At 32.8% G+C, this 20,132-nt stretch overlaps 1 protein-coding gene across 1 annotated transcript in view; it reads left to right on the forward strand.

Annotated features, from left to right (window-relative positions):
* Positions 1 to 2,814: 2,814 nt before the first annotated feature.
* Positions 2,815 to 20,132, forward strand: part of LOC124369529 (MAP kinase-activated protein kinase 2) — a 71,351-nt gene continuing 54,033 nt past the window's right edge. The window contains exons 1-3 of the mRNA XM_046827551.1: positions 2,815 to 3,350; positions 14,561 to 14,712; positions 15,505 to 15,569. Coding sequence (XP_046683507.1) covers positions 3,186 to 3,350; positions 14,561 to 14,712; positions 15,505 to 15,569 — 382 coding nt within the window. The 5' untranslated portion in view covers positions 2,815 to 3,185. The remainder of the gene's footprint in view (positions 3,351 to 14,560; positions 14,713 to 15,504; positions 15,570 to 20,132) is intronic.

A 20,132-nucleotide genomic window follows, 5' to 3' on the forward strand; every position in this document is an offset into this window, starting at 1 on the left:
TTGTTATAGGATGCAACAGAATGCGCTGGTAGTATGTCGGGGCGGGCTTGCAATGCATAGGGATCTAAGTGCCGTCACGTTGTCGTCCGCCCCACCACTCCTGTTGATACAGGCGTGCTCTACCCGTCATTGCCTTTGCCTGTGTTTTTCATATTGCTTATTTTAAGTTATAAAGTTTTCTTACAATCATGGCTGACGACACCAACAATTTGAATAACAGTGCTTTTGGTGAAGATGTCAGTGAAAAGAAGCTGGCGTTTAGAGAAAAACAGAAGAAAGCAAGACTAAGTGGGAAGTCTTATATGACACTAAACAAACACACTAGGAAGGAGATAGCAGCGAAACCATTGCCTGCTGTAGAGGTAAGTGTGATAGCTTTACCGGTAGTAATGGAATTAGAAAAAGTATTCCCTTTGCCTAAATTGACACATTGCAATATGTATTATTTACGCCAACTCACCTGCTACAATTTCAATGTCCATAGCACCAACGCTAATGATGCTATAATTTGTATGTTGCACGAGGGGCAGTCAGGTAGAGGAGGGAATCAGGTAGCGTCTTGCATTACTCAGGCTATAAACTTTGGTTTACTCCCAAATCACAAGAAACATTTGGTTGTTTGGAGCGACAACTGTGCCGGCCAACTAAAAAATCGAATGCTTATTTTTCTATACCTATACATGGTAGTTAAGGGTATTTTTGAGTCTGTTCAACACAAATTTCTGCTCTCCGGCCAAAGTTTTTCTGTTGCCGATAGAGACTTCGCTATTATCGAAAAAAAAGTGTCGGTCAGCTAGAATGCAAGTGATGGAAGATCTACAGAAAGTTATCGAGGAAGCTAGACCCTCAAAGCCTTTCAAAGTTTTGAAAATGGCTGACCACTTTTTTGACTTTGACAAAGCAGCTTCTAGTTGCATTGATACAAAAAAAACTAGGCATCAGTCAGATTTCCGTGATCAAAGTGGATCAAATTGAACCTGTATAAAAAAAATTTAACGATCTATGTCTATGGGAAAGAAAGGCAAGACAATAACAGATATTGAAAATGTATTGCACAATGATTCCATACTTGGATGAAAACAACAGAAACTTCAATCGTGAGCTGTGTTAGTAAAATGAACTCTTTTTAAGGCACTTACATCCTTTTGCACTGTTAGGTAGTTTGGACTTAGGACCTTCTGCCGAAAGGAATTTATAAACTTTTTATTCAAGTAAATAGCTTTATAAAACTTGATAATAATTTTAAACATAATGTAAACAATGTATCTCAATAATTACAAAATATAAATACAATTTGTTTTTGAAAATGTAAAGTTTTTTTCATTTCCTGAAAAGTTTTGTTTTTGGCACTTAGATCCCTTTGCAATTCAGGTCGTCAATATATATATATATATATATATATATATATATATATATATATATATATATACATATTCAGGGTTGGTGAAAAGTCCCGGGACGTCTTAATATTTTTTGAACTGTTACAGATGGCGCTATACAAGTTGGTACACTGTTATTGGGCATAAAACAATATTTTACTACAATTTCAATGAAGCGCTACCACTTTAGGAGTACGGGCCACAAGGAGCCTGAAGGAAATCTTAAATAGAAGCATAGATTGATATGTACATCAAATTAAAGGCCTTTCTTAGTAGAATACACACAGCTACTTATCAACAATTCAAATTCAAGCCATCTTTGAATAGCTGCCATTTTGGGATCGGTTGTCCGTTTAAAGTCGGATTTGCGGAGTTGTCTTAGAATTAGCGAGATTGTATGCACATAAACAGAATATTTTTATTGTAACTATAACAATAATGTCTACTATCATACTATACTAAGTGAATTAGTCGATGGAAAATTTGTACGTCTCAAAATAAGGAATCGTTCTGTGCTAGCGCAACTAAAAAAAATCAATATTTAAAAAAATAATATACTCATATAATAGTTGGAAATAAATTACAATTGCAGTAAAAGTAAGAGGAATACCCTAGCAATAATTTAAAAACACTAATTTTTCTATTTGGGACACCCGACTTCCCCCAAAGGCACCTCCCTGTTGATAAGGTGCCGTTCTAAAACAACAATAAGTGTGAGATTATAGTCATGACATGAAGAAACTATCGGTTTGCTCGTACTATTTTGTTTTTTGTCCAATTGAAAATTGGAAAATGCATTGACGGAATTAAAGATGCATGACAAGATGGTTTATATCTCCGATCCTAAGAAGGGTGGCGATTTCATGGCGAACAAATTGTATGTAAACATGAATTTGCTATTAGATACTTTTAGATTTGATTCACAAATATTATATTAAGAGGTGTACACCGTTGTATGTAAGACTAACGTGACAGATGTGAATTCAGAGCATTTTTTCTGAACAATTGTGCTTTGCCATCTTTCTGAACATGACTGTTACGATTACATTTTGTTGAATGTGGATATTGAATTTTTTAGATGAGTAATAATGAAAACCTAAAATTTTATGTAACGTGTAATCAAGGTTATTCATAGTATTTATTATAAGTTAATTTTGATAGAAAACTCAGCACTTTGCATAGTTTACAAATTAATATTTTTACAACAGGCGTACTTTGGTTACATTAAAACTTCTCTTGAATGTTATCAAACAAGAGCGTTAAGCCGTTGATTTATTGTTTAACAAACTGGATCGACCTGCATGCGAGTGGTACCTCGAATACATCTCTTGGTATACAAAGTTTAAGATCCTAATTGTTAAGTACATTCTGTTTGTTTTGCGCCTGCCTTTTTTGTTTGCGAGATCAGAAGGAAATGAATGAATTGAGTGTCAGTCAGTTTGTCTTTGATATTTCTTGTTGAGTGAGTATGGACGGGGACTAGCGAGTCATATGAGATTTTGACGGTTGTGACTTGTGAAGTTCATTTCTTAAAAACGTTGTAAGCAGGAATTGTGCGAGCCTATTTAAATATTTATTACGCAATTTTGGGAAAGCGTTGTCTTATAAAGTGTTCAGGTCAATTTTATCAGACTGAAGAATTTACGCCAGATTAAATTTATAATTTTTATCACAACTGAAGGCTAGGTTATATATGAGACTTTCTTCAGATATAAGAATAACCTAGTTTTATTCTAATACTATAATTCAATAAGAGAATTTGTAATAGTGTTGTACATGCTATATATACTTATAATTTACTAAACAATGGTGGAAAGATCACTTGCTTATTCACATAGCACAACATTAGTGTTTAAAACCTACCCAATCACTGAAGACTACATAATTTCAGAAAAGGTTTTGGGTCAGGGAATCAATGGTAGTGTGGTTCAAGTGAATGACAAAAAACACGGCAATATATATGCACTCAAGGTAGGTAAAATGAAAAATAGAATCTTAGGCATCTTTAAATATTGTCACAACTGTTGTTTATTTAATTATCGTTGATATTTTTCTAACCCATTTGGGACTGAGAAATGACTGTTCAGTTGACCCAGGGACTAAATATTTTCTATAGTTTAAAATAAAAAAAAGACAAGTGAACTATTAACTTAGTGTAGGCTAGAGTTGAATGTTTATAACCTGTAATTTTCAAGCAGTCGAGGATCTGCTGGCCTTAAGGTGGTGCAATCGATTTTTGGGTATTTATTTACAATACCGTGACCATGAAAAATGGACTTTTTTTCATGAGTTGGGCATTTATAGCCAAGTATTATTATCACAGGTGCATATAAACTGGGGGAAAGTATATCATTGTATTATATTGATGCCTTTCGGGCATTATTGCATTAAGGATGGAAAATAACCGACAAAATTTTGTCGAACAACACTTGGAGGGTTAAGGATCAGGGGCATCACGTGATCTGGGATTCGACTTTTGCAAGCTCGAGTTAATTTTTTTTTTCTAAAAGAGCAAGCAGTGCGCAGCACTGCACAGCGGGCAGGCATCGTTGACAGGATTAACGTCATCATTTCAGTAAACTTGCCAGAGGTACTGTCAAAAACAGAGTTTTCCAGAGGATTTCAAAAAATCGTAACTCCTTTGATTTTCGTTGCCGACGAATTTTTTCTTCACTATTGTTTTCAGGAAAAATTGTAGTTTTCAGGAAAAAAAAATGAACATACCTTTCCATGGTCACGTTATTGTTAATTGATACCGATTTTTGTCCTAAGAAGTATTTTTTAATTTTGAATTCAAGGGTTTGAAGGGTAGCCTATAGGTTTATAGGTAGCTTTATAGGTATCATTTAATTTAATTTATAGGTTCATTTAATGGATGGAGGTGCCAATCAAAATTTTAACATTACTAATGTATTCCGTTTGTCCTGAACAAAACTATATACATAGTGTTAGGGGGATGGAAATCACAATTCTTTTTTATGTTTTTTAATTATTGAAGTGGAAATGTAATTTTTGGGTTATATTTGTGTACTGTGCGTCTTATCTATAATTTTTAGTGTTATCTAAGCCGAATGTTCTGTGGTCAGAACAGCTTAGTACAGCACCAACAACCGTCCTGTGCAGTAGCCTTCACTATCTTTTTGATATCCACGGCGTCCATTACTCTACTGCAGATCGTTAACTCTTAATACGGCCTATTATTTTTCAAAGTTATTTGCGTTTTTGAGTGTGGATTACTTGCGCAGTTAAATATCACGGAATTTATTTATTTATTTTTAATTGGTCATTGTGTTTCTTCAGAGGGAGAGGATGAGTCCACTGGGTAATCATGTGTTATTTTTAAATCAAGAAAAGATTTTTTTTGTGATAAAAAGTTACCAGTTGGTTTGTAAGTAGATAGTACGTACATACGAAATTAGGAAGTTATGGTTATGTTAGTTTTATTTATTTATTAAGGTTGTGTTTGTTTTTTTGGTACTTTGATGTTACCCAGAGGCTACTATTCTTTTAACAGTTTTTCTTAACAGAGACCTTAAATACTACATTACTTGAAATAACAAACTTTATTTTACTTACTGTTCAAATTACACTTCATAATGACGATCGGTGTGCTTACTTGTTTTCTGCCACTCAAAAGGAAGCGATGTTGGCAAGAAGTAGACTACTCTATCCCTATTCACTATTTGTTATTAGGATATATAAGTAAATACATATGTTATGAATGTAATTATTTAACATGCACTCATAGGTTCTGAGTTTGAATTTAGGTACCATCTCGAGAGATGTTTTTGTTTTTTCACCAGAAGTGCAGGGTTTTTTTGCAACTGATTGGCCTTTCTGACCAGTACTTTCCTGACCTCAGATCATGTACCAGTTCAACCAACGTGATCTAACGTCGGAAAAGTTGGACGATTAGGGTTGCTTGTATATTTGCATAGTCTAATAACAAATAGTGTTTAAAGACAGAGTTGCCTCCTCGCTGACACTGATTCCTTTCTGGAGGCAGAACACGAGAATCAATCGTCATAGTGAAATGTAAATTTCACAGTGAGTTAAATAAAGTATAATACAAAAAAAAAAACACAAACCAACATGTGTGTGTGTGTGTGTGTTTGTTGTGTTTGGTTTTTTGTAGTAATAATACATTATTATTAAAATAGATTGTAATAGTAGATTTTATTATTAAAAAAAAAAACTGTGGCCTCCGGATAGTACCAAAGTACCATTTTTACACTATTTATTTGTTGTAGAAAGTTTGGTTTAAATTTGTTTGCATTATTTAAAAACATTTCTCCTCGCTAGTAACGAGATTCACATTTATTAACTTATTGCAATCGTCCTCTTGAACGAGGCAATATAAGGTTTTAGGGGATGAAAATGACAAATAATGAATTTTAGAACATTAAAAGTGGAACTACATTTTTTGCAAGATAGTAGGAAGTTATTATTAAAGGTGAATTTACAATATTTGTTTGCTTTGTCAAGTTGCGTTTTTAGTATTGAGTAATGGCCAGAGTCATTCATGATCAGACCAACCAGAATGTGATCTTTTAGTGATTTGTACTTCCTCAAGGGATATTTTTTGTTTGTTGTCATTACGTGTGCTGATGGCTGAAGACACTTGTGTCAAACCAATATGAATTTTTATTCTCAAAAGGTCTTAATTAACAAAAATGTCTTTTGTTTGTGTAAATTCTTAAGATTTTAGCATTATTGTTATTTTACGTATCCAAAGCTGGAATAACGCCTGACAGCAGCAGTAACAAGGTTGACTCATGGTGACAACAAGTTCGTATGATGCCCAGTATAGATGTAGTACAAGAAAATATTTCTCAGCACAAGGAAAATTGGTTCCACCTTTTAATGTTCTATAACTTTGTTATTTGTCATTTCCACCCCTTGAAACCACATATTGTTTTGTTCAGGATGATAGCAATAGGTTAATAACATGAAAGTCGTCTTTTGCCACTCCTGCTGTTAATTTCACATATATAAAATATTTTAATTTTAGACTATATCTCAATTGGTCCATTGATCTAAGAGATCTAGAGGAATCGGGGTTTCTGGGTGGAGAAGGATTACAAACTAAGGCAGGATAGGTATAAGAAGAGGGGACGACATGGTTGGCAGCATTAACACAAGAATTTAAGTGGGAAGAATATTCAAAGTCAAGTGACTAACTATTGTAGGGACAAAATGTCATGCCTGGTCAACAAATCTGGTCTCAAGAGAAGGTAAATGTAGGAAGATGCCATTTTTTTGAGAGTGGTGTTAGCATATTTGAAGCCAAGCCTGGACTCCACAAGGCAAAGACAACAATGCTGGACACTTTCCACTGAATTCTTTAGTGTAGTGACTAAATTACAGCACAATACTCCAAATGTGGTCTTACCACTGTTCAGTGAAGTGTTCTCAGAGAATAGTAGTCGTTGAAAGTTTTAGAAATGAGTCTGGCACTACGAAGCACTTTGCTACAGGTTGATAGAATTTAAAATCGTAATTAAAAGTTTTGGCGAAAAGAATTCCCACATATTTTACTTCTATAGCACATGAAAGAAGAATATATTATTAACTGTGCAGTCCCCTCTGAAAGGAATGTTTCTGTGAAAGATTATCCCTAATGAGTTCTATTTTATTTACTAAACATCAGTCTGCTATGGAACCCAAGTTATTTAGCACAAGATCCAGATAATTTTCAGAAATAGTGGCTTAGTAACAGCTTAAGATCCTCAGCAAATGAGATATTTGTAGTGTAAGTTACTTATTGCATTGTTAGTAAATATGTTAAAAATAATAGGTCAAGGAAGAAAGTCTGAGGAAAATTCTACGTGGCATTTAAAGACTCTATGTAACAATCCCTTTATAAGGTACTTGAAGTCTCCTGTCATTTAAATAGCTGGAGAGCCAAACTGAAATGCTGCTTGCAAACCTACACGCTTCGAGCTTTGACAAAAGAAGCTGGTAATTGACTTGATCAAAGACCTTGGCAAAGTCAAGTTCAACATTGCATCAACCTGGCTTTACTTACAAAAAGCAATCATAGAAAATATTTGATTAAGATTGTAAACCCATCAGGTTTGTGGCTGAAGAGCCTCAACACATGAACTCATGCTGGTGAGAAGAGATGTGCTGGAAGATTTACTTTACCTATCATAAGCTTTTCAAACACCCTCGCTTAGGCTGATAGAATAGCTATTGGTTATAAGCTGGTAGGTAGTTCCTTACATCGTTGAATGGTGCTTTTTTTGTAAATTGGTTCAATAAAGCCCCTCTCGAAATTATTGTAACAGAGAGAGACACCTGAAAAAATAGAAGGTGACCTTAGTACTCACAGGGTAGGACGAGGACTTTTGGTAGTACACAGATTAAGGAGGGTATTGCAAACCTCAGTGACACGAACTGGGAAAGAGGAAAGGAAGTTGAGAGTTGATTATGTCACTGGAAGGCTATTCAAACCATGCATTTATCAATTGAAATTTCGGAATTAAATGAGCCATTGATGATATTAATCAATGACTGCCTGTTCATGTTAATAACCAGTCTTTTATGCTAATGAGTTATTTATTTAGTGTGCATATAGAACTCAGTTTAATAGATGATTGATTGGGTTTGATTGTTTACGTACTCATTTACAAAATCGTAGGATTTGGAAAAGTGTATGTAAGAATAATACACTAATAAGATGTTTATGAACTCTCTAGTAATATTTTGTGAACTTGTTCTTAGTGTAAAGATAAACAAAAAATGTAATATAAATATGGGTTATAAATGTTTTGTTTACTGTCTGTTTATAAGTGTTTTATAGATTTTATTTTTATTTCTAAAGCTAGCAAAGATACAAAACTCAAATTTGGTACAGTTCAAGATAAAGATAAACATGTTATGGTAATATAATGTTAATTTTTCTTTTAATTTTAGACTGCAGAAACAATAATGGAGTGAAATTTGAGTTTTTTATGTTTGCTGGTTTCTGAAAAAATATATATCAAATCTGAAAAACACATACAGATGGACGGTAAACACAGCATTTATACTCATGTTTATTTTAAATATTTTTTGACCCCTGTATATATTTAAAGATAAAAATGAGTAAAATTAATTATTTTTTACTGTGTTATTTCGGTTTTAGATTTTTTTTATTCCAAAAATATTCTATACAACGTTTTTAGATTGATTTTTATATTTGTCTGAAGTAGTGAACAAGATTTTTATTACTTTTCAATTTCCATGCTAATTGATTGATACATTCATTAATTGGTTTTGGTATTGTGAATGGATTCCCTATATTTTACTTCAATAATCAGTTTCAATTTTCAATCATGATACAATTTTATTGTATTAAAAACGAACACAATTTTTTAAATTTACATTAACACCTTAACCGAAACACCGGTCTCAGGTACCAATTGGGAAATTTCTTTCTACTTGTTGGCAATACTGCTTATCAGATCTATTTCGACGGTCCCAGTAGCTTCCCCCCTCCCACCGCTCCGCCCAAACAACCAGGTTTTGTTCAGTTTTACACGAGGCCTTTACCGTTACTTATCGATTTTTTAAAACTCTGCCGGTCTGACGTACCGGATGTTTCAGTTAGTGAAAGTTTGTTGAGGTCTCCTGTACCGGGTGTTTCGCTTTGCGTTTCTCAGTGACTAAAAACGAATATAGTAGTGTTCAACTTCCAGTTTTTTATTACTTTATTTATTTGTAGACATTAATAATGGAAGAACCTGGTTCAAGTAGAAAAGTTTCAGTGCGAGCTAGGGACTTTGCTAATCGAGTTACGGAGATGTTAGCCAGTGACATAAGTGATGATGACTCTGAAGAGAGTGACTTTTTTGATGATTCGGATGCGGATCCAGATTGGAGAGAGCCTGAATGTGAAGTCAGAAATCCTTCCTGTTCCAGCAATTACAGCTCAACATCAGAGGATGATGAAAACAGTGTTGGTGAGGACGAAGATCGTCAGTTGGAGGGTGAGTCTGATGATACTCCAAATAATTTAGTAGATACAGATATGCCAGAATATGTATTTGGCCGCCTTAGAAAACGTGAACTAGGACCGGCATATATCCTTGGCGTACATTAGAGCCAGAGGCAAATACAAGAGTGCGAACACCAGCTCGTAATATAATTACTGGTGGTTTACCTGGTTTGAGACTTCCAGCAAGAAGATTGGGTAATAACCCAGAGAAGTTGGCCATATGGAACTCATTGATTGATGAAACAATAGTCAATACTATTGTTCAACATACAAACACTAAGTTGAAGATTGTAAGATCTGGCTTGAGCCAAACAACAAATAAATATAATTATAAGGATACTGATGCAATTGAAATCAATGCTTTAATAGGATTACTGCTTTTGTCCTCAGTTTTAAAATCAAATAACGAAACAATTACCTCTGTGTTTCAAAAAGACGCTGCTAACAGACCGTATTTCAACGCCACCATGTCCGTAAAGAGATACGAGATACTGCTATCTGCTTTGCGATTTGACGATAAGAGAACTCGCAATCAAAGAAAATCATCTGATGAAGCAGCTGCTATTAGTGAGGTTTTCAATAAATTTCATTGAAAACTCTCAAACTTGTATTGCTTATCTGAAACATGTAACTATAGATGAAATGTTGGTACCGTTCAGAGGCAGGTGTGTGGGTTTTCGAATGTACATGCCCCAGAAACCCACACAAATATGGCATAAAAAATTATGTGTCTGACAGATGCGAAGACATCTTATCTCCACAATGCCTATATTTATACCGGCAAAAGGAAGTGATGGTCAAGGTTTATCTCAAGAAGACCAGAAAAAAAAGCAAACCAACCCAATCTGTTATAAGACTGACGAAACCAATACAAAGAAACCAACCGCAATGTAACAGCTGACAATTGGTTTTCTAGCCTAGAAGTAACAGAAGAACTCGAAAAAGTTGGTCTCACATACGTTGGGACAATGAGAAAAGATAAAAAAGATATTCCCCCAAGAGTTTCTTCAGGACAAGGAAAGAAAGGTCGGGACATCTCGCTATGGATTCAATGGCACGAGAACTTTGGTTTCATACGTTCCAAAAAAGAACAGAGCTGTAGTCCTCATCTCTACTATGCACCATGCCATTTTTACGGATGAACGAAGTGCAAAACCAGAGATTATACGGTTTTACAATAAAACAAAATGTGGAGTCGACATTTTTAGACATGAAATGTGGCCATCTACACTACTGGGCGAAGAACAAGGCGCTGGCCTCTGGCCTGTTTTTTACCGCCTCCTTAGCATTGCTAGCATAAATGCTTGTATATTGTATTTATGCTACAAAGATACCCCTTCAACCACAAGATTTCAGTTCACCAAAAGTTTGGCCAAGGATCTTACAGAGCCTTATCTGAGAAGACGTCTGTGTACACCAAACCTTCCTCGTGATGTGAGAAGCTCAATCAACTTTGCCACTGGGCCAAAGAGAAGAAGCAGTTGCAGGTGTGCCTTCTGATAAAATGGAAAAAAGAAAAACCTGTGGAAAGTGCCCCTCTCAGCAAAGGAGAGAAAAACTCAATACAAGTGTATTAGATGTGACATTCCTATATGTTTGGAATGTAGCCGCAAAGTGTGCAATGAGTGTGCCATTGACTGTGCGTAAAGAGACCACAGTGATTGAAGGAACTGACATCAGAAATGAAAAGGTCTATACAATACTTTTATTGTTTCTCTAATGCTTTTATATTGTATACAATTTTATTTTATGAATATTTCAAGTATATTTTTTATAGTTTTGTAAATAGTTATCTATGTTTTTTCTACTTTTTAAAATTTTGTATACAAAATGTAATAATTACATTTTTTACAACTTTATTACTAATATTACAATAATTTTGTTAATACCTTATGTTTAATAATTCTGTAAAAAAAGAAAGTATCAGTACTACAAATTACGTTCCTGGTAATATTTAACGTATTTTGAAAAGTGTTTAGTGCTTATTGTATCTTACTAAAATATTTCAAGAATTTACTGTATATATCGTTTGAAAGTTAATGTAAAATAAATTATCTTTGTGAGAACATGTCTACATTAATTTCTTAAACCATTCTCATACTTTTTATTAATATTTTGCCGTAAATATACGTCGTTGAATCAAAATAGTGGTTACCGGTCTCTAGGACCGGTGTTTCGGTATACGTTACCGAAATATGTTTCGGTTAAGGTGTTAATTATAGTTAGTCGAATTTGGCTTATTCATGCAAGTTTTTTGATTTTCAACAACTATAAAAATCATCTGTGAAATCTATTTTCAGTCATAGACCCTGCAATATTGTCCAGGATTCCACGAAATTCTTGAATTTAGCATCTGAATTTTTGGATGTTATAAATTTAATGAAGGGCCAAGAATTGATAACAAAAAATCCTTACGGAACTCTCTGAGGTTCCTTTATTGTTTTATCAAATTCTAATAATATAATTGTTTTTCTGAAATAAAATTTCAACTTGTAATCTATTTGTAATGTAAACATTAAATAAATTTAAAACATTATCTGTAATACCAATTTATTTGTTATTTATGAAGTACAAGATTGGTCTATGGGGGGGGGGGAGAACTACTTTCTATAGATCTTAAACATACCAATCAATTGAATAAATTATTGATTCACTCAATTTTATTTTTAAATCAGATATGGTACTATCAGCTTTTTTTCTATATCATTTTGCTTCCAAACCAAATTTTTTTCATATCAAAGATTCACAATTCTAACATGGCTTTTCCGAAACCTTTTGGTTGTGATACAAGAACTGATTTAAAAGACAGTGGTGTCAACAGATTATCAAGTATGTAGATTTATGAAAGGGAAGACTCCATGTCTAGTAGGGCTGCTGTTGCGGATTATTGGCCTCTTCATTCTCATTGTCATTACTAACATTGGATTCAGACACTGTGTCTTGTCAACTCAAGTAATAGTAGAACCAGAGTATTAAGTATTCAGTCCACTAAGATCGATTTTAGGACCATTATTTTTTATTTAAAACTACATATATGCCTGAAGTCTTAAATAGTAATGTTACTGAGAGTGCGTTCATTTTATATTTGCTGATGATGGAATTAAAAGTAAGATATATGGGCAGTAAAAATTTTGAATTGTAGTTTATAGTAAATTTAGGTATTATAAAATTGTTTTAATAAACATAATCTCTTAATCCAATTATACTTTGTTTTGCAGAAGGTAGAGGTAGAGATTTAGTTGGTGTACACTCTAAATCTATGTTTCTTTTTATATATTGGCCGTAAGTTTTTCATTTTTTTTAGTTCTTTACTGTGAAAGAGAAATCCTGTAGATTGTTTTTATATCTAATCTTTGAATGACACCTTTAAACATAATTGGTATTATGCCTGAATAAACACAGAGATTGTATTTTTTTTTAAGTGACTACTTCTTTTAGCGGGTTCTCGATTTATGTTTTGCACAAGGGAAGAACTTTCATTTCACAGCCATTTTGATGTCAGGGTGTTTCTTCTCCGTTCAGAGGCTAGTGCTTATGAGAGGTTACTGTTGCTCCTTTTTGAAGTGACTATTTCTTTTGGTGGGCTATGAATGTATATTTCGCATGGGGAAAAACTTTTGTTATTTTTCCACATGCTTTCAAAGTAGAATGACAGCTTTACCAAATGTAAACAAACCATTATATAAATATCTGTTAGGAGAGATTAAAAGGGAAATATAAACTACAATAACATACAACATTATATATGATAAGGAAAATAACAAAATGCTTTTCTAATCTAGTAGAGTGTTTAACAATGATTTGTTTTCTAACTGTTCGATCAGTTTACTCATATTATTACCGACGTAAATGTTATCCGAAATATTGCATTGTCTGGATCTATCTATGCTTTTGCAGACTTACCTTGTTTATGGATTTTTTTCAGATTAGGTTAGTTAAGCTCCAATTTAAATCTGTCAAAATTTACAAAACCAATTCATACTCTCCTATTAGTACCTATGTTGACTTTAACACACACAAAAACTTCCAATACCAAACAATTGTTGCAAATAGGCAAAAATATATGGTAAAATACTGGTTTGATCCAATATACAAACTACTAATTTATTTATTATTGAACCCAACATAAAATTGATTAACTTACTGCATCATATAGGACCAGTATTTAAAGCTCATCAGATTCTAAATTGAATTTCAGTATGGTTAATATTAATTCCCATTTCAGATCACTACTAGTTTCCTCCTGATGAAATTTTTAAAAGGATTAAAAATAAATTGTTTAGACCTTTTCTACCTAACAAAGCCGTAGTGTACGTAATCCTGGAAGAAAATTTGTCTTTCTGTTGATTATAATTAATTATAACTTTACTCAATTACATGGGCCCTTATCTTACATTCACTTAAAAAATAAATTACGTCAGAACAGATTTTAATACAAATTTTGCTGAAGAAACAGGAAAACCATTAATTGACCTTTTAAAAACTAAATTAAATTTAACAATGTCAAACAATAAAAACATAAGTACAACAAATTTGGAACAACAATACATGCTGTGTTTACAAGGTATTTAGTAAGATTTTATTCCAGAATTTTTATTTCTTATTTTAGTTGTTATAAACCCTTAATATCATTGTCAGAAAATAATTATAATGAAAATGAAGCAATATTTTCGGAAATTGACCAAGTTATGGAAACTAATATAAACGATAATAATGAAAATGTATAAATATTTATTACTTAATATTTAGAAGTCAGTGATCATTGCAATATATGAAAAGTAAAAAATATACAAAAATATGTATACAATTTATAGAAAATATAAAACTTTTTTATGTTAAATATTTGAGTGTCTCATATTATTTTAAAATATAAAAATAACCATTTAATAATTAGCAAACCTACCTTTTCAAGATAAACATTTACAGCCCGTTATAAGAAGTAGTCACTTCTGTTGGTCAGTTCCGTGACTGCCTTTCCAATTTTTATTTACATTTGAACATATAAATCAAATTTTTAACTTTTAATCTAGTGGCTGAATGCATATAAAATATGTAGATACTACTTACACTTCATTAGATTATGAGTTTAGTCTTAAAGTTTTATTTTCCAGATAAAAGAATGTATAGTGCATAAAATTAATCAAAACGGAAACTCTAAAAGTATCTTAAAGTAGTAACCTCTTTGTTGGTTGATTTCTAGGTTTTAGAAGACAACGCAAAAGCTCGTAGAGAAGTTGAATTGCAGTGGAAAGTCAGCGGGTGTGTACACATCGTCAATGTTATTGATGTGTATGAAAACTACTATAAGCTACATGGATCCATAAAAAAATGTCTTCTTGTTGTTATGGAAATGTAAGTAGAATATATGGTCTAAATGTTTATATTGTTCAAATATATTTTAATTGATAACTAAAAATATGTTTACTGTAATACTACCATAATTTATTACAGGAATTCAGTATGATCTTATTATATCCTTAATCCTTTTAGTGCCATTTATACAGTTGTGTGCGAAAACTGCTAAAATGTGTCTAAAACCAAGGCCCAAATGAAACCAATGTGAAATATTGATAAACTGACATCCTTTTAAGACCAAATATTTACACCTGATGACATGCTGCTTAAAACCTTATCAACCAAATACATCCGAGGTTAAGTTTTCATCTGTATTTAAGCATAATGATTTTGCTTTCAGAATGTATCTGATACATTTTGGTCTTGCTTTGCAAAAGGCTATGGCTGAAATTATTTACTATTTATTGACAAATTTTTGTCATTGAAGAACTATTTTACCAATGCCAAAATTATTTAAGCAGATTCATTCATCAATGGAATTATAATTTGATTATCTTAAAAGCATCTTCATAAGATGGCCATTTACGGCGATCCCACTCTGATCACTCTTGTAAATATTGCCTTTGCAGTTTTTGTCCTGCAGAAGTACATTGATGCTGTTAGATATCTTCAACAAAGCATGAAGGACAAGTCCGGTGTCAGGTTTCGACCTCTTCTGTCATTATGTAACTGTTGTTTCTGAATGTGTTTTAATTCATTAAAAAAATTCATTTCTTATCATACTCAAAATTTAGCTTATTTAAGTTAGAATATCACTTAGTTTTTACTTAGAATATCACTTTGTTTTAGAATGGAAGGAGGAGAATTATTTGCAAGAATATCAAACAAACCAGAAGGATCATTTACAGAGAGAGGTAACTTATAAATTAATATTTGCTAAGATAATCCTGGCATTTAAAATATTTTAACAAGGCTAACAGTTATATCCTGCCATGTCTTTTCAATAGTTTTACATCCTCCCTATTTTGTTAATTACTTGTTTAGTGAATGACATATTGCCAGTTAGAAGTATCTTAGTTCTTTGTTTGAAGTTTATTTTTGACAATGGAAGGATTGTGAAGAAAACAGGATTTTTCCGGACACAATTTGTAATTATTGTAATTTTCTAGTTTGTAATTATGTATTAGGTTAATTATTTACCTGAAGAAGAGATCAGATTGCACATCTCGAAATGTAGTGTTAACTGATTTCTTGTTTATTCTGATTTTTTTTTAAATCCCAATTTTAACAGTAAATAGGAGTTTTACAGGATTAACTATTGTGTTAATGTTAAAATGTTGTTAGTGTTAGTTGGTTGAAATGGAATTCGTTACTTGTTTATTGTTACTTGATAGAATAGTTCCTGTTTGGTTTTCTTAATTAGTAACTGATAACTGACATTCCTCGCAAGGGTGACTCATCGCGGCCAGCTGTCATATAATTATTAGGCTGAGAAGCTTAGCCTGGTTTTATCAGTCAGGTCTACATCATGTCCCTTATTGCTTCTGTACTTATAAAAGTATCACCATTGTCAGCCTATAATTCAACATGAACTTGACCTGCACTTTTAAAAATTTTATGCAGCGTTCAGTCATGATCACTAAAATCATCATTAGATAAGTGGTTTTCTTACGAAACAAGTCCACTATAACTAGAAAGAAACCTAGTGATACAGATCACTACTAATAGAGTTTTACAATCATTTACTTATATGGTTTTGAGTAAATTGTTTATTTAGAAAATCATATGTGCCTAACCTTTCATGGAGACTTGGTTATTGATTATCGATTCCGTCTAAGGAACAAGCAATCTTAAAAAGAGACTGCTCAGAGCATCCTTATGCATGTTATCCATAATTCATCTCAAATCAACCCATTAGTAAATATTTGGTGCGTTATGAAAAAAAAGATTTTTTAAGGTTAGTCTGCATTTTTAGGATTATTCTGCCTGCTGCATGGTCACAGGCCTGTCAGTGAAAATGCTGATAAAAATTATCCAGTCCAAGCAGGATTCAAATCCAATTTCCAACCTAACTCAAAGATCGATGCATTGAAAATTGTTGTGCAGCTACAGGCTCTTTCTGATACAGAGGCAAAATCCAATTATGTTACAGAGACATTTTCAATGAGAACTATCAGTAAAATTCATAAGTAAAACTTTGTGTACAATACACTAATAATGACTTTTACAATATATGTGGAGCTAAAATTGTAAACTATTCTAATTATAATTAGATTAATATAATACTGGTTTCCTTTTGGAACAAAATATAGTTGGTGCATTGGTGGTAGTATGGTAATTTTTTGTTTATATTCATAATAAATTGAATTTCTTTGTTTAAAGGTTATTTTTGACGATGGAAGGATTGTGAAGGAAACAGGATTTTTCCGGACATTCCGGACATTTGCCATCGTTCAGTGAAACAAGAAAACAGTAACACTACGTTTCGAGATCTGCAATCTGATCTCTTCTTCAGGTAAAGAACTAACCTAATACCTAATTACAAACTAGGTTAAAATAAACAAATCTTACTAAAGCGTTGTGGCACGCCTAAGTGCGCCTAAGTGGTACATTTACAAATGTACCAGTTTCCAGAAACTCTCGGAATTATTAAATCACGTCTCAAAGAAGACCAAACATTAAAGGATAGAACTAAACTTCCCGTGCCAGTAATTATGGAACTGTTAGAACTATGCACTCAATGCAATTATTTTGAGTTAGAGGGTAAAATTTACCGTCAAGATGAGGGGATGGCAAATGGGTTCTCCACTGTCTCCTATTTTCGCCAATATCTTTATGGAGGAATTCGAGCGAAAAGCTTTGGCTTCAGCTCAGTTCAAACCGAAGATTTGGTGGAGGTATGTGGATGAACCTTTGTTATTTTTTCTCATGGAGACATTGAATTAAATAATTTTTTGAATCACATTAATAGTATTTTCTCCTTCCATCCGCCTCACAATGGAAGTGGAAGTCCAAAAACAAGCTTCCCTTTTTGGATGTGTGTGTATTAAGAGATAGGGATGTCCTTAAGACAACTGTTTTTCGAAAGATAACACACACAGGAAAATATTTAAATTATCAATCCAACCATCAAAAATCTGTCAAAGAAGGAGTAGCCTACTCGTTGTTTGATAGAGCAAAGAGCCTGTGCTCAGATAAAGATGGACTAAAAGAAGAATTTAAGAAAATTGAATCGGATCTCAGAAGCAATGGATACCCTCAATTAGTAATTAATAAGTGCAAACGAACCAGAAGAATCATTCCTGAGTCAGAAAAACAGAATTGTGATAAATTTGCGTTTATGTCAATCCCTTATGTGCCGGGATTATCGGAGAAAATTAGAAGAGTAGTAGAAAAGTACAACATTAGAACCGCGTTTAAAACACACAACACTCTTAGACAAAGTCTCGTAAAAACAAAACCAAAAAATGGCACACAGGATTCCAAAAACTGTGTTTACAGTATAAAATGTAGCTGCAATAGGGAATACATAGGCGAGACAAAAAGACCACTAAACGTAAGGATAAAAGAACACAAAGAAAACACGAGAAAGGGTTTCACAGAAAAGTCAAAAATTGCACACCATTGTTGGTCCGAAGACCATCGTATGAATTGGGATGAAGCCCACATAATACATCGGGAACCACATTTCTTCAAAAGGAAATTAATTGAGGCAACATACATTAAATTGGCAGACCAACCAATCAGTCAACCATCAGTCGAGATTAGGCCGCTTTGGTTGCCAATTCTAAAAAATGAACTAAAGAGAAAACCAAAAGTATCAAACGGATCGGATATTTGTAATAAACCAATGCGAGTCACAATATGGTTTTAAGAAGTTCATCTCGCATGAACCAATAATAACGAAAGGGCCCATTCCTGTTCCCCTTCCCTTGTATTTCCGCCATCTTGTTTTTAGCCAGCCGTCACGATTGCCATTGGCTAGTCCCTCTGGTCAGTCGTAGGTGGTTAGTAGACGAGTGAAGACGTATTGTGACCTGTATTCGTAGTTTAGTTTTTAATGATTAGTGTTTTGTATAGTTTTGTATTAAGTGCATGTCTTTAGTGTTAGTGAACTTGACAACAACATGTAGGTTGTGATTCCTGACTTAGGCGTTGCCACAACGCTTTAGTAACGATTTGTTTATTTAACCTAGTTTGTAATTATGTATTAGGTTAGTTCTTTACCTGAAGAAGAGATCAGATTGCAGATCTCGAAACGTAGTGTTACTGTTACTGTTTTCTTGTTTCACTGAAATTGAATTTTCTCTACTGCCTTAAAAACCTGATATCAGTTTGAAGTATTAATTAATTTTTATCACTTATTGAGTTAAAAATTAAGTGATAGCTTATCAGATTTGTTCACAATAATGCCCTTGGAAAATTATCTTTTGGCTGGTTCAGTTATTTTTGGCAAAAGAGTAGTACAGTTTTAATGTGTGGTTTTGGAATTTCAAATTATAGTCAAGTTTAGATTCGTTAATTTGTTCATAAAATTATGAACTATGTTATGTAAAACTCGTTGAAAGTTAATTACTCCTTTACATTATAAAACCTCAGAATATATTTAAAGTGATTTTAAGTTTGATTTTCTTTACTGTTAATTGAAAAAAAATAATTTAAAAAAGGAGTTTATTTTGATCATTATAAGAGAAACAACTTTTGATATCACTTCATAAGTAATATTTTTATATAATTACTTCATTTCATGAGATATCTTTTGTCTGTAATAGTTTCATTATATTATTATATATTAACTAAAATGATAATTAATTTTATTTAACTATTAATGGTGTGTTAAAACTCTTCTTTGTTATATTAAAATTGACATTGTATTAATAATATTAATTAACGTTGTGTAATTAGGATATTTAATATTGAGATGTAAATTTACAATAGTTGATTTATAAAAACAATTATAGTAAGTACTATTTTGTAATTAAAAAAAAATAAGGAAGCTGTATTTGTTAGAAATATTACCTGTTGTTTTAGACAGATAATGTAAGCAAACACACTAAACAGATATGTATACAGGGTGTACATAAAGTCCTGCACGGGTATAATATTTTCTGAACGATAACAGATAAAGAAACAAGATTTGGTACATCAATACTACACCTAAAAATCTACTTTTTGAAGGAACTATCAGTTTTCTGTAATATCATGGGGACGTCCCGCAAGGAGTCAGAAGGAAATCTTAAATAGGAGCATAGGTCAATATGGACATCATTTTAAAGGGCTTATCTAGCAGAGTTTAATGCCGCAAACCGCACTCAAAAAGATTGATCCAGTACAAAATGGCGGCTGTTCAAAGATTTTACTTGGTTACATTTTATTAGTAGCCATAACCCCAGTAAAGCAAAACTGCAACCAAACGAATACTGCAGCTAACTACTACATTATGCTTGTCAGTTGTACAGAAGTGAATTATGACATTA

Source organism: Homalodisca vitripennis, chromosome X (genome assembly GCF_021130785.1).
Source record: "Homalodisca vitripennis isolate AUS2020 chromosome X, UT_GWSS_2.1, whole genome shotgun sequence".
NCBI classification, from domain to species: domain Eukaryota; kingdom Metazoa; phylum Arthropoda; class Insecta; order Hemiptera; family Cicadellidae; genus Homalodisca; species Homalodisca vitripennis.